The sequence below is a fragment of the Gopherus flavomarginatus genome, chromosome 10 (assembly GCF_025201925.1).
Source record: "Gopherus flavomarginatus isolate rGopFla2 chromosome 10, rGopFla2.mat.asm, whole genome shotgun sequence".
In the NCBI taxonomy this organism is placed as follows: Eukaryota; Metazoa; Chordata; order Testudines; family Testudinidae; genus Gopherus; species Gopherus flavomarginatus.
In genome coordinates, this window is record NC_066626.1 from 23,638,113 (window position 1) to 23,654,073 (window position 15,961).

General features: G+C 42.5%; 1 protein-coding gene across 7 annotated transcripts in view; it reads right to left on the reverse strand.

Moving 5' to 3' along the window:
- Nucleotides 1-15,961, reverse strand: part of SPATS2L (spermatogenesis associated serine rich 2 like) — a 125,038-nt gene that overhangs the window by 4,513 nt on the left and 104,564 nt on the right. For all 7 annotated transcript variants that reach the window (XM_050916635.1, XM_050916634.1, XM_050916630.1 and 4 more), the window contains 3 exons: nt 9,463-9,521; nt 4,379-4,488; nt 3,069-3,171 (listed from right to left, as the gene is read on the reverse strand). In XM_050916635.1, the coding sequence (XP_050772592.1) occupies nt 3,069-3,171; nt 4,379-4,488; nt 9,463-9,521 (272 nt within the window). The remainder of the gene's footprint in view (nt 1-3,068; nt 3,172-4,378; nt 4,489-9,462; nt 9,522-15,961) is intronic.

The following is a 15,961-nucleotide window of genomic DNA, read 5'->3' on the forward strand; positions in this document are numbered from 1 at the left end:
GAGCCTTCACATCCCTGCACCCCAACCTTCTGCCCCAGCCCCGAGCCCGCTCCCACACTCCGAACCCCACCACATGAATACTGTTATGTGCACCAATATGAAGGTGGTAAGTCACACATCACCTCCATATTGGTGCACATAACAAAATTCATTCCATGCATGGGTGGGAAAAGTTAGAGGGAACACTGCTCACCATGATGGAGAGATGGCTGGGCCAAATTTCAGTGAGTGGCATTGCTACCTGGCTCATGGGGTTGCACTGCCATTCAGATTTGGCCCAGCCACTCCTCCATCATGGTGAGCAGCACCACAACTAGCAGCAAGATGAGCAGTCAGTCCTAGTGAATCCACAGCATCGCCAGCCTGGCTGTGATGAGTGTATTGCAGGGCTGTTCGGTAGGCCCTGGGCCTCCTCCCTGAATTTGGGCCCTAGGTACATGCCCACTTTGTCATGTGATAATCCAATGCTGGTTGTGCCCCTTTACACTTTGGACTGAATTTGGCCTGGAAATTTAAGTGAATTTCATGCTGATAAAAGGCTGCTGAGATGGAGTTTTCAGTCCTTCCACTGAAAAGGCATAGCATGGGTAACAGCCATGCAAGCTTCCTTTTTATGCCAAAACAAGTTGCAAAGGCCATCTCTAGGAGTGAGAGGACAGTCCAGTCTCCATGGCTCATTCAATAATTAGCCTCTATAGGGAGCCTGCTAACCCACAGGCCTGATTGTGATATGGATACTTGTCAACTACTACCTTGATGGAGACCACAAACTCATCTCATATATGCCACTGGAAAACTACTTGAGGAATTGTCACTGTTCAATCTCACATGTTTCTGTCACTCCTGCTACCATCCCATTCAAAGGGTTGCATCTCAAACACTTACAGATTTTGGCTTAAAGTTCACTAAAACCAACTCTTCAGTTCTGGATTCCTACAGCACTTCCATACGGTCTTCAGCCATCTGAGTTTCTGGCCCATTAGCAGTCTCAGAAACGGCTCTGGGGCTGTAAACAGATTATCGCTGCCCCACCTCACTCTGCTCTGACTTCTGATTACAGAACTTCCTTGTCCCACTTTGTCTTACCAGCACATATGATGCCAATATGCATCAATAGCAAGAGATGGTGGGCAGAGTCTTCAGCGTCCAGAGAGAAGGGAAGTTTCCAGCCAGATACATAGTTTTATCTAATGTTCAACATTATTCAGGGAAAATTCCCCTTCTCTCCACCACTAGGATGAAAAAAGAGGTTGCATCCTAATACCAAGTGTATTTACAAACCAAGCACTAGCTAGTTTTTATAATCTCTTATTTATTTATTTTCCACCACTAGGTGACCTCTTAGCAAAAATAATGTACCTCCATACTGCTGAACTGCACAGAGCAAAACAGTGAACTATAGATCTTTCTTTTATAAGAAGAGAGGATGCTATGAGCTGCGCTGGCATTGAATTCCACCATTCTGTCTTTTTTATGACAGACAGGCTGGTGTGGAAGCCAGTGCAAGCGTCAAGCTACCTGTCATAAACTGGGCTGCTTACTTTTTAACAGAAAATACATATTTTCCTTCAGGAAATTGTAAAAAAAAAAAATAGTACAATGAAGATGTGTTATATTTTAAAGTGATCTTACACAGATTATTGCACTTTGGAGAGAGAGCAACTGGAACACTTGGAAATCTCACTATCCATCACCCATAGATGCATATCATTCCTGTTGCTTTCATTTCACGCTAACAGCTATCTTACACTGTCAGACCTCCCTGGCTGCTCAAACCCCACAAGTTCCTTGTTAGTTATTCCTGCAAAAAGACCCCAATTCAGCAAATCCCTTCAGCACATGCTTAGCTATAAGCACATTACTAATTGTTATTTGTACTACAGTGGCATCTCGAGGTCCCAATCTTGGTCAGCGTCTCATGATGGTAAGCATTATACAGACACACAGTGACAGACAGTCCCTGCCCTGAAGATCTTACAATCTAAAAAGACAAGCCAAACAAAGGATGGGGGAGAGACAAAGGCCCAGAGAGAGGAACTGACTATTCCAGCAGAACTAGGAATAGAGTCCAGATCTCTCGCGTCCCAGCCCAATGCCCTACTGTCTCATCACTATCCTTAATAGCAGTAGCCCTACAGATTGCAATGTTCTGAATTCAGTGGGTCAGTTCATGTGCTCAGAGTTAGGTAATTGCATTGATGAGCCAATTAACCTGTGAAGTTCACTGCAGCTGCAGGTTATTTAGGGAAATATTTAATAAAATTAAAGAAGTGAGTATATGTTTACATCAGTAACAGCTGTGGTTACACTAGCTAGAATGACAATAAAAGAACTTCCAAATCTTTAAGCTTTAGGGCATGAGATAGTTATCATGAGATCACTGTGCGTAATTGGATGCATTATTTGGAAATTCATGCTTTCCTCCAGCACATCTGGGATTGGCCACTAACAGAGACAGGATACTGGGTTAGATGGATCCCTCAGACTGTTCTGCCATAGCAATTCCGGTGTTCTTGTGCATTAAACTGTTTGTGACTCGAGGGAGACAATTCTTAGGCGATGGAATCACAAGATTCATTCTGGCAGATTCACAATTTGTTTTTCTTGCTATTTATAGTAACTCCTTGGAAACCTGAAACTGGAAATTGTTTTCTTCCTGAAATCGTTTTTCCTTCACCATGCCATATTTTTGTTTGCTCATGAGTGCTGGGGCTGCTAGGATGGTTTTTTTTGGGGGGCGGGGGGTATTGAAGTGTTTGTTTTTTTAAAAACATACAAAGTCTTGCATGATATAATGAGAAATAAGAGAGGTAAAATTTTGCATCCGAGGAACATGAGTTTTGGAGCAGACAACAGTTGTGAGCAGCTTAGTAAATTTACAGAAAGACAGGTGTAAAATACCTTGTGCCAAATTTAGCTTTTGCAAAAAACAATACACATCTTCTGAAATCAGTGCAGTTGCTCCCTCTTATGCCAGGGCTAAATCTGGTCCCTTGACATCATGGTAGCGCAGAGAAGCCAAATAATCACCACAATCACACAACACTTTGAAAATCACCAAAACTTACTTTCTCCGCAGAGCTGAATTTGGGTTTTTAGCTGTTCTATGTCGCAGGAGAACCGGGCAGACCTACCCAGCTCTTCATCATATTTGCGTTCACTCACAAAGTGCTACAAAAACACATGGAAATTAACATTTACTAACATTCTAATGTATCCCACTTCATTATATGGATGGTGAAGAAATCACTCTAATGTTAATTATCCCAAAGTCACTGTAAAGTCTCCGCTGTCTGTCATTCACCAGTGCTCAGGCTCTCTGCACAGAATCTGAGCAAATAAAACAGGAGGAGTTTCCCATCCTGTATTAAGCTCTGGCAGTGTAAAGGGACCTTAAAGTAGGTGTACATTACACTGTACAATACACCAACCACTTTAAGGTCCTTTTTCAATGCCAGAGATGGAATCAGGCTCAAAGTAGCCTGGTGATTGTTAGGCCTCTCAGTGGCCTTTGATTTTGACAGAAAGATTTTGTTGACTCACTTGCAGAACCTGGTGGAAGTGGCTGGGAATGCCCTTTGCTTCCTCCTCTGTGACAGGTACTCAAGGGCAGAAATAAGTCTCTTGACTTCCTTCCTGAGAGCTCTGGCATGTGGGGTTATACAGAGCTCCAACTTGTAGCCCCTCCTGGTCACTGCATATGCCTCCACCAGGAAGGGGAGAGAGCAAGGTATTTTGGTGTGTTACAATAATATATCAGCAGTACTCTGTTCTGGGGTTACCTGTTCACTTACAAGTGCACTTCAGGATACTAGTTACAGTCCAAAAAGCCTTAGCAGCAACCATTATTGAGGGGATGGCCTTTTTCCTGATGTCACATCACCCCCAGTGTCAGTTTCTGTGCCAAGGCAATCTCAGCAAAGCTGTCACCCGCAGTCTGAGTTGGTGTGCTTCAGAGCACAATACAAGAAGAACTTGATTGACTGATGGATCAATTTGATATTGGGAAAAGGTGCTTGTGTCATTCTGCCACTGTGCAGAGGTTTTTGTTCTTTGGCCTTTAAGCTTACAGGTTCAATACTGGCCGCAACTAATGGGACTAATACCTCTGGGATGCACACACAGCAGAAGCCCCTGCTACACAATTTAATAGGGTGCAGCTTGGACCTCCTCCATACTAGTTTCTCTTCATTGGCCAGAAGTACAGAGGCTTGCCCCAAGCAGGCGCCTCTCCCTGCCACATCCACAAATGGTCAGCAACATTCAGGTCCTAAGCATTTATAGCACAAAATAAGGATACAAAGTTATGTTGGCAGCACAGGCTCAGTATCCATGTAAAGAAAGCACACATCAAATGGAAGTGTCTTGGTGGACTAACCTTAATTTCAGCCCTGAGTTCAGCCAGTTGTGTCTCAGCCATCTGACTAGCTAAGTCTGTCAGTCTCTTTAGCTCCTCGGCTCTTTTCTGACGAGCAGTCAAGATTTCCACTGCCAAGCAAAAAGGATAATACATTAGTGCTAGGAACGTAATCACTTTTAAACTAATTACTGTCTGTACATTAACACTGTTTGCAGCATTGTTGTAGCAGTGTTGGCTCCAGAATAGTAGAGAGACAAGGTGGCTGAGGTAATATCTTGTATTGGACCAACTTCTGTTGGTGAGAGAGACAAGCTTTTGAGAGCACAGAGCACTTTTTTAGGTCTGGAAAGAAGAGCTCTGTGCAGCTGGAAAGCTCGGAAAAGGAATTATTTCACCCACCTTGTCTCTGTTCATTAACATTGTACATCAACATGTGGAAAACATACAACATGCCAAGCACATTTCCATCCACATGACCCCGTCTGCACCGATTAATCCAAATCAATGGATTTAACATAACCATTTATTGTTAAGAAAGATATGAAATTGACATGCTGCTAGAAAATCAAAACCCCCACCCAAAGTTAAACCTGCCCTTCCGCATTTAGACAGATGGTACACATGGTGTTTTGAGCTTTTTCCAATGCTTTTTTTCTAAAGCACAAAATCATCAAAGACTCAGCTGAAATGCAGGAAGTGACTTGAGCCAACAGCCGGGTGCATGATGTCTTATTTAGATGTGATCATTTTATCCCCTTCTGAAAGAATTCTGTTAATATATAGTTCGTCTAAGCTATAAGAATTATGGTTTTGCTTTCAAGTACAGATTACGCTCTTATGCAGTTTATCTAATGAAGCCATATTCCATTTATGTAACAAACTCTAAATGCATATGATTTTTATGAAAAATATTAAATATACAAGACTTCACAGGTTGTATACTCTGTATAAGGAAATGATTATTTTACACTCCCTAATCTGCTATTAGAAAAAATTATTATGAACCACAATAGCAATGGCCAACCCTTTCTTAATTTTTAGGGTTATATAACATGACAAATTGTGGAGGACAATGAAATTGGCAGTTGTCTAAACACTGATGATCCATGTATTTTCAAAATCTGATTCAGCAATAGGGAAATGGTGAGGTTTTCATTTATGCAAAGGTGTTCTTATGGCTGAAGCACAGGCCTGGGAGCCAAGAGACCTTGGTACACATCCTCAGCTGATGTAAACTGTTACAGTTGGTTGACTTCCATGGAGCTCTGACAATTTACGCCAGCTGGATCTACCCCTAATTTCTGTGCTTGCTTTGCCACAGATTTCCTGAGTGACGTTAGCTCTTAGGGCTTATGTACCCAGGGAAGTTATTGTGTAATAAGCTAGGATGTGACTTTAGAGTGCAGACACTCTTACACTGTAGTCAGAGTGACTTTTTGTGATTTAGCTAAATTAATCCACACAAAGCCCTTTGAGTGCAGAATAACAGCGTCCAGGCAGGGAGTTAGTGTGGAACAGCTATTGTGTTTTAAAATTCACACCCTATTTTACTGCACACTAACATCCCACGTAGACAAGCCCTTACCCATTTTGTTGTGCCTCCGTTATACCATCATTAAAATGAGGTGCAATATGACTCAATCATACAGAGGGTTTGTGTCGCTTAATCCCCTAATTTTTGTAAAAAGCTTTGAGGTCCTCAGATGGAAGGCTCTGTGGCAGTAAAGAGCACTGATTGTTATGCTTAAGTGGTGGCCTTTTACTTTGCTCCTTAGCTGATCTTTTCATTCCACCCATCATCCTGAGCCATACGTGGGATATGGCCTCCAGTGTTGTTACGTGGGGAATCCCTGCTGGACTGGTAAACAAGTCACTACGTTTTATAGTGATCACCTTGCTTATACTTTACTCTTTGCTGAAGGATTATTTTAAATTGTGCTAACTGTGCTGTCTCTTCAGGTTCAGGACCAAATTTTCCAAAGTGACTGTAGAAATCATGTGCTCAAATCCACAGCTGCAGATGCACACTGGCACGTAGTACACATGCAAATACCTATTTTTGCACACTGTTAAGGTTACCAGTTTGGGAAATTTGATCTACAGAAATAGTACAAATGATCATCAGTTAAATAATCCTCCCATGTGGCAGAAAGATGTGAAGATAAATAACAACATAATTATTAATTAATACTACACACATTTCAGTAATAACAGCAACCTGAAGATCTAAAAGCACTTTACAGACCCTAATCCTCACAATAGCCCTGAGAGACAGCAGAAGCTGCAATTTAAAGAAAGGCACAGAAACCTGCCCAAGCACACACATAGTGTCAATGGGAGAGCAGGGAATTGAATCCAAAGTGACATATTAATACAACGCAAACCCAATAGGTACATCCTAAGTTAGTATCTCTGTATAATACAACTAGTTTTACTTAACCCAAAAAGTGGATTCTAGCCTCAGACTAGATTAATGTGTAGCCCTCTGATAACATTTCTAAAATGTGGCTTTATTTGAGCATTGGATCCTGCTCCACTGACATCAATGGGAATGTTGCCATTGACTTCACTGGAAGCAGGAGCATGTCCACCAGGTGATTATAACAGTCTCTGCAGGTAACCAAGGAACTGCTGGCATGTTTCTATCATCATCATCTTAAAAAAAAGATCCCTCCAGAACTCCAGATCCACATGTCTATCACGTTTGTGTTAGAAGATCTCTCAAAAGAAACATTTTAAGAGTACATTATGGTCAAACTTTGCTAGAATAATTTGTTCTCTTTGGCCTCCACACATGAATAGTCACAAGGAACTTATCTGAAAACACAGATTTGTTGTTGTTGTTGTTGCTTTAAACACCTTTCAGCTAACTCAAGATCTACATACAAATGCAGCACTCAAGAACATGTGTACTTGTGACCTGCCCCCATAGCGCTTTAGGTTCATAAACCAATGAAAGGCTGATAGTATCTTCATCTGTGCCAGACAAAATCTTCTTCCTGAGTTACTAATATTGGGGCAAATCCTGAGCTCATTGCTCAGCCTTTTTAGTCCTTACTCAGACTTACTCCCACTAGAGCTGGTTTAAAAGTGTTATTTCTAATGTGGGGTGTACCACTGCTGCTGCAGTGTCCCATTAAATCATTGTGTGTTACCTTTTCCCCCACCGGAATACACCTATCTAGATGACATCTACACAAACGACAGAAATTAGATGAAAGTCGGGAATGCATCTGATCAGATTTGCCTCAACAGATAATTAGGAAAACAGGTTTTGATCAACATCTGTTTTTTAAGATACCTTTTAAATTTATGAGCATAATTACAACTTTCTCTCCTGATGAGGTAAAGCCCCAAATATAGCTGTATTATGTGATATTTCACTATATATCTTCATATATTCGAAGTCATGTATATAGTACTATAGTGAACCTAATGAGATATATTTTACTGTTTCACCATTAGTAAATGACTGCAGGGATTGAGAAAGGAAAATGTTAGAAGCACTCTACAAGCTGTAAAAGTAGGTTAAGTCTCAGCTTTGAAATCTCTAGATTACTTGGGATCACAGGTTTAAATCTTAACCAGGTTGATTCTTCAACCCTCTACGGCAGACAAAATGATTTCCATGTGTGTATCAGGGTCCTATCAGCAGTTAAAATATATATGTCACTAAAGTCAGTAGGTAAGTTTCTGAATACATGCAGGGGCAGATCTGTCATAAGAAGGTGCCGTATTTACAGTCACTTTTCAGAACAAAAACATACTTTAAAAACTGAGGTTCTGTCCATTCAGAGTCATTAAAAATCCCATGGACATTTTCATAAGAGAAGGCATTTGGCTGCGTGTATACAGGACTCAATCCTGCAAACTTGGTGCAGACAAAACTCCCATTGATAGCAATGGGGATTCCACACATGGAACGTTTGCAGGACTGGATGTTTAGTCTATAAAAAGTGTGTTGAGTCATTCAGAATGAAAGGTGCCATATAAATAGAGAACACTAGAGAATTAGTGATGTCACCACATCCAAATATTCTGAAGGGTTAATAAGTTCCAAGGCAAAAGAGTGACTTCCTGACTATAGGAAATTCTGCAGCCATCTTTAGATTCTGACATGCCTGCATTATTGACTATTACTAAGGCTATGTTTTAGTCACAGGTATTTTTACTAAAAGCCATGGACAGGTCGTGGGCAATAAACAAAAATTCATGGCCAGTGACTTGTCCATGACTTTTACTAAAAATACCTGTGACTAAAGCTTGGGCCGGGGGTTCTCTGGGGGTGATGATCTGGGGGTGCTGCTGGTCCGAGGGGGCGGCAGGGGGGGTTGCAGTGGCAGCACATGGCTCTCGCTGGTGCTGGGGTAGGGTTGGCGGGGCCAGCAGGCTCCCTACCGGGCTCTGCACAGCTTCCTGGAAGCAGCCAGCATGACCCTGCAGCTCCTAGGGGAGGGAAGGCCAGGGGAGCTCTGTGCACTGTCCCTGCCATGAGCTTCGGCTCTGCAGCTCCCATTGGCAGGAACCGCAGCCAATAGGAGCTGCGGGGGCAGCGCCTCCAGGCAGGGGCAGCGCATAGAGCCCCCTGGCCCCTCTGCCTAGGAGCTACAGGGATGTGCCGGACACTTTCGGGGAGCCCCCCCCCGATGTAAGTACCACCCTGCACCCCAACCCCCAGCCCTGAGCCCCCTCCCACACCCAAACTGCCCCAGCAGTGGCCGGTGCGACTGGTCCAGGAGCTGCCTGATCTGCTCGGGCAGCCCTGGAGGCAGCCGCACTGACGGCTGCAGAAGTCACAGAGGTCACAGAAAGTCACGGAATCCGTGACTTCTGTGACAGACGCAGAGCCTTAACTAATACATGTTAACACTCCAGCTGAATTTATAGGGATGGAAATCTATTAAACTTTGGTACACAATTCTTTTAGCCAGAACTTGTTCAGGAAGTGGTAGAGAATACCAAAGGTCCTGTCTACAACGAACAGTGCTGTAATGCTGCTAGAGGAATTGATTTACTACTACATTTTTCTGCAGAATCAAAAACACATGTTCTCCCAATTCTTCCAAAACACACAAAGGCTCTCTAGTATGTTTTCTACTTACTGGTTTCTTCTTTAACTTTATCAACTTCTGCCATTAATGACACTTCTTTGTCTATGATGCTAAAAAGGAAAAAAAATGATTTAACCCAAGATAAAACTATGATGTAAAGCAAAACTAAAATATATCTTGTACTAATAAATGCTATTATACAAAAGACTTCAGAACATTGTTACTGAGAATTTTGGAATTAATAAAGAGAAAAATTAAATGGAAAGAGATAAAATAACTAGAAACTAACTGAATACAGCAGACAGGGCTAACCAATCTCTAATGAAAGTTAATACATTATTAGCCAGACACTACCCTTTTGCATTTATATGTAGATATCTCTGATCTAACTGCACAAGTATTATCTGGGTGCAATGGTACTCAAGTCCATATTCTCACTTCTGGATTAGTAAAATGCACCCCAGCTAATATCCATGTTGACCTGGTTTACCTCACAGTGCAGTTTGTTACAACAATGTAATTATGGCCATGAGCTAACATCTTTCTCTCCTTAAATGACCAGGGAACAAGTTTATCCAGAACATGGTATTTTAATCAAGTAATTAGTCTGTCCTTATTTAAGGAACATAACCCTTGGCACATCATCCAGCAAGGTCACTAGCTGGAAGATTCACCCTCCTTGCCCAGTTTTTGTAGGATTTATGGGACGAGACAGGAACATGGTTGACTTCCCTCCCACCTTCTTCTCCTGCAGAGCTTCTGAGCTCCCCCATTCAAGCAGAACTCCTGCAGCCCTCTGCCACAGCACTCCCCAGTCCCCATTTGTGCTTTTTAACTGGCAAAATGCAAGCAGATAGGTGGATCTGTTGAGAGTTAACAGTGGGTCAAAGGAACTTTTAACATAATGATGCAATTTAGTGAAGTAACAGCACTAGAGAGCTCCCCAATAGATGGTGCTTTTGTACACAGCTCTTATATAAATCTCTACCCCGACATAATGCGACCCAATACAACATGAATTCACATATAACACGGTAAAGCAGTGCTCCAGGGGGGAGGGGAGGGGCTGCGCACTCTGGCAGATCAAAGCAAGTTCAATATAATGCGGTTTCACCTATAACATGGTAAGATTTTTTTGGCTGCCGAGGACAGCGTTATATCGGCGTAGAGGTGTACTTTGTAAAAGAGTTCTTGTTTATTAACTATTATCAACATTTTAATTTTTCAGTTTTGCAGAACCAAAAGGGTTTTGGTCTAGCTTTTAAAAAAAGGGATGGCAAGTAGGTCAGATAACACAAGTGAAATCAGGCAGGCCATTACTGGGGGAAGTGGAAAGTTCAGCTCTTACAACAGAAACATCATAAAATCATAAGCCGTGGCACAGAATGAGATATTAGGAGTTCAAGACCTAAAAATAGCACTATGAACTAGAGCTCTCTTTCTGACTCAAACCTTACTGATGTGAGGAGATTCACAGAAGTCAATGGAACTGAAACCTTACATGAATAAGGCAAGGTTGATCAGGCCCTTTACATCTGGGTTGTTATTCTTTGAGTACTCTTAACATAATTGCATTGGATGATGTGATTTGTATGAAAAGCAAGGGACAGTGCAGCTTCACACCACTCCCAGTACAGGTCTGTGCCTCTTTGACACAACTGGGCCCATAAAAGGAACAATTATATTAGCAATTCATGTGTAAATACAGATATTAATGTACATGTGGTCCTACAGCCTAATAAAGAGTATAAACCAAGAGTATGTATGTGATGTAACAGCAAGGTGAAGTGTAGTTACACACAGTGTAAGCCTAGAGTATGTATGCAGCAGTAACACAAAATGTGGTTATAGACAGGCTCACTTATAATTATAAAATTGCTTCCTCTTGGCAAAGACCAATTGTATGTGCTTTAACTGTGCATAGTCCTTTGTCAGGAGTCTATATTCTGCACTGGCAGATGGATGAAACAAGAACTAGAGATGGGCTTGGAGTACAACTCTGCCTGTGAGCAGTCCCTCCTTTTAGTAAAGTTCATATCCTAATCCAAACTTTGCACCTCTCTTCTGTCCACAATGGGCCAAACCAAAACCCCACATCCAAACACTCCCAAATTTTGGGGTTGTTCAGATCAGATCTGAACTTTGTAGCTAGCACAAGTCTTTTCCATCTCTAGCTATACAGCCTGGCTGGTACTAGGAAACTGAACAATCAGCCCATTAAGTCTCAATCACACCTTCTAAAACAGCATTGAAAATGTTGTTTTTTTCCCCAGTCTACACTAACACACACAGAGTTCATTACAGGTTCAGAGGCACCCACTGCTGATAAACAGTTTCAGCAATTCAGTTTCCTGTTATAGACTAATCTTATTATGATCCTAAATAACTCACAGGATACAAGAATATTTGTGTAAAAGCAAATACAGGCCATGATTCTTCTCTCTCTTACTCTTACACTGAAATAACTTTGCTGACTTCCCCATCCTGCATGCCCTTTTAGGCAGCTGTGACTTGGCCCATAATATATGTAATAGTTTAGAATGCACGAGAGCAAGAGTTCAGTCCTGCAGTTTCAGTACTGTGATCAAAAAGCTCTCATGAACTCAATGGGAGTTGTGTGGATAATGATTGGCGAACGAGGTCTTAAAGCAGCAAAGAATCCTGTGGCACCTTATAGACTAACAGACGTTTTGGAGCATGAGCTTTCGTGGGTGAATACCCACTTCTTCAGATGCATGTAGTGGAAATTTCCAGGGGCAGGTATATATATGCAGGCAAGCTAGAGATAATGAGGTAGTTCAATCAGGGAGGATAAGGCCCTGTTCTAGCAGTTGAGGTGTGAAAACCAAGGGAGGAGAAACTGGTTTTGTAATTGGCAAGCCATTCACAGTCTTTGTTTAATCCTGAGCTGATGGTGTCAAATTTGCAGATGAACTGAAGCTCAGCAGTTTCTCTTTGAAGTCTGGTCCTGAAGTTTTTTTGCTGCAGGATGGCCACCTTAAGATCTGCTATAGTGTGGCCAGGGAGGTTGAAGTGTTCTCCTACAGGTTTTTGTATATTGCCATTCCTAATATCTGATTTGTGTCCGTTTATCCTTTTCCATAGCGACTGTCCAGTTTGGCCGATATACATAGCAGAGGGGCATTGCTGGCATATGATGGCGTATATTACATTGGTGGATGTGCAGGTGAATGAACCGGTGATGGTGTGGCTGATCTGGTTAGGTCCTGTGATGGTGTCGCTGGTATAGATATGTGGGCAGAGTTGGCATTGAGGTTTGTTGCATGGATTGGTTCCTGAGCTAGAGTTACTATGGTGCGGTGTGCAGTTACTGGTGAGAATATGTTTCAAGTTGGCAGGTTGCTTGTGGGCGAGGACTGGCCTGCCACCCAAGGCCTGTGAAAGTGTGGGATCATTGTCCAGGATGGGTTGTAGATCCCTGATGATGCGTTGGAGAGGTTTTAGCTGGGGACTGTATGTGATGGCCAGTGGAGTCCTGTTGGTTTCTTTCTTCGGTTTGTCTTGCAGTAGGAGGCTTCTGGGTACACGTCTGGCTCTGTTGACCTGTTTCCTTATTTCCTCGTGCGGGTATTGTAGTTTTGAGAATGGTTGGTGGAGATTTTGTAGGTGTTGGTCTCTGTCTGAGCGGTTAGAGCAGATGCGGTTGTACCTCAGTGCTTGGCTGTAGACAATGGATCGTGTGATGTGCCCGGGATGGAAGCTGGAGGCATGACGGTAGGCATAGCAGTCGGTAGGTTTTCGGTATAAGGTCTTAAAGGATTCACCAGAGCATTGGAAACTACAAGTTAGTTGTGGTATAAACACCTGACTAATGTACAAGAATTCCAAGTGGAAATGGTTGTTTGTAGTGCCGTTGTAGCCATGTTGGTCCCAGGATATTACAGAGACAAAGTGGGTAAGGTAATATATTTTATTGGCCCAACTTCTGTTCGTGAGAGAGACCAGCTTTTGAGCCACATAGAGCTCTTCTTCAGGTCTGGGTTTCCATTTCAGACAGCTACGTTCAGTATCTTCCACTGTTGCATGCAGTGTAGTTGTAGCTGTGTCAATCCCAGGACCCGAAGAAGTAGGACCTGAAGAAGTGGTTCAATTGGTGCTCAATATTCTCCAGGCATATGACTAGACTTAGGATCCAAATGGGCAATTGATAATTCCAGCTTATTGCTCGGAAAAGCAATAGCTTCCCAGAATCTATTTCCTATTAATCATTCATGACCACACAGGGTATTGAACTTCCTTGGCTGAATTCTCCAGGTGACAACAGTGAATCTTGAAAATTGCACACAAAACAAACCAAAAAGGCACTTACAAAAGTGCATCCATAGTATGCCACAGGTTATATAAACACAACCTTCAGATTGGGAAAAAAATAAAGAAACACCAAGCAATAAGTCCATGTAAACAGAGTTCACAAAAAAGGCCTGGGCCAAACCACTTCAGACCAGCTCTCTCCCCATTCCAATAATAGATCTTTGAATATATGCTAAATTGCTTGGCCAGTTACATTATATTTTGATTTCAAATAAAAAAGCTTTTATTACCAAAGGAAGAACGAGATCATAGCAGCCCCAAATTTCTTATATATTGTACACTTAATCACAGTAATAACTTGTCATTTTCTAGATAAGTTTTCACTCTTGATCTATTCTAGTTGGCTAATAAAGAACTCCTCAGGAAGGTGCTCAGATACAACACAGAAGTTCCTAGATAGACAGGAATGATTTTGAAATTCCCTTCACAGCTATTAACTGTAATTGAAGATTGAGGCAAAAACAAACGTGACATGTCTGTGGTTCATTTGCCACCAGCAGAATAAATAATATGTTAGACTAAGCTAATTTAAGGACTAGATTCTCAGCTGGTGTAAATGACATGGCTCCACTGAAATCAAAGGAGGTACACTAATTTATACTAGGAGAAGATCTGGCCCCATATCTCTAGTACACAGATTCTATATTATAGAAGGAGCATGGCATACCTAATCCCAGCAAGTGGCTGCAAATCAACGGTCCTTAAAATGGAAATCACAAATCACCAATACATCATGAAGGATTTGTATGAACTAATTGAAGGACTATGCCTTTCCCCAGTGAATGTCTAATGCCAAATAGCACTGGAAGGTGGCGAGTCAGTGTAGTCCGTTTCTCATTCATTCATGGCAGGACCAGGGTCTGCTGGGAGTGAAACTGACTAGTCAGATTCAATTCCCTTTTCAGCAGAGCCCTGTGCAAAAGGAAGTTAGTGCAGAACTCTCTTAACTCTTCACCTGCCAATGGAACTTCACAGAGAAGGGAACAAATGAAAAAGAGTGACAAACAGAGGGGAAAAAAGATACAAGACAAAAGTACACAGAAAGAAGAAAAATAAATAAGTGTATATCTACCCTGAAACTGAAGGTGTGTTTGCAGCTTGGGGAGACACACCCGCAGCAGCAGTATGGACACTATACAAACTTGTCCTAAACCCTAGGTACGTAACTGCGTTGCTAGCCCACACTGGGGTCTGTGCCACCGCCTATTCACTGCCAGTTTTAGCCACATTAGCTAAATTAAATCAAGCGTAGGTATGTCTATTGGAGCTGCAATCACCCCTCCAATTGCAATGTAGACATTACCCCAAGAGAGAGACATGGATGTAAAGAAGAAAGAAGATAAGTGGATGCTTCTGGGGCTGGTGTTGAGGCAAACCCATTTCCCTGCTATCTTTAGGGTATGTCTACACTGCAAATAAAAACTGCTGGCTGTCCTGTGCCAGCTGGCTTGGGCTGTGGGGCTGTTTAATTGCAGTGTAGATGACCAGGCTTAGGCGGGAGCCTGGACTCTAGGACTCTGTGAGGTGGGAGAGTCCCAGAGCTCAGGCTGCAGCCCAAACCAGAATGTCTACATCTCAATTAAACAACCCCACAGCTTGAGCTGTAGGGGCTTTGGCGGCGGATCCTTCAGTGCCACTGAAGACACGCAGAGCTAGTGAAGGGCCCGCCGCCAAAGACCCAGAGCGCCACCTTGTCAGTAAAGGTGCTGCCAGGTGAATAAAAGCGCCACAGCGGGTTGTGCCTTTTTTTTGTGAGTGAGTTAAAAAGGCACCACTTTTGGGGAATATGCTCAGGGGGAGCGGCTGCTCCCTCTGCTCCCCGCCCCCCCCAGCTATGCTACTGTCCACAGTATGACCTTTCCTTGTTGTAAATTGGCTCTCTGAATGCCTTTAACATCAGGGGTCGGCAACCTTTCAGAAGTGCTGTGCCGAATCTTCATTTATTCACTGTAATTTAAGGTTTCACATGCCAGTAATCCATTTTAACATTTTTAGAAGGTCTCTTTCTACAAGTCTATAATATGTAACTAAACTATTGTTGTATGTAAAGTAAGTAAGGCTTTAAAAATGTTTAAGAAGCTTCATTTAAAATGAAATTAAAATGCAAAGCCCCCTAGACTGGTAGCCAGGACCTGGGCCGTGTGAGTGCCACTGAAAATCAGCTCGTGTGTCGCCTTTGGCACCCCTGCCATAACTTGCCTATCCCTGCTCTACATTA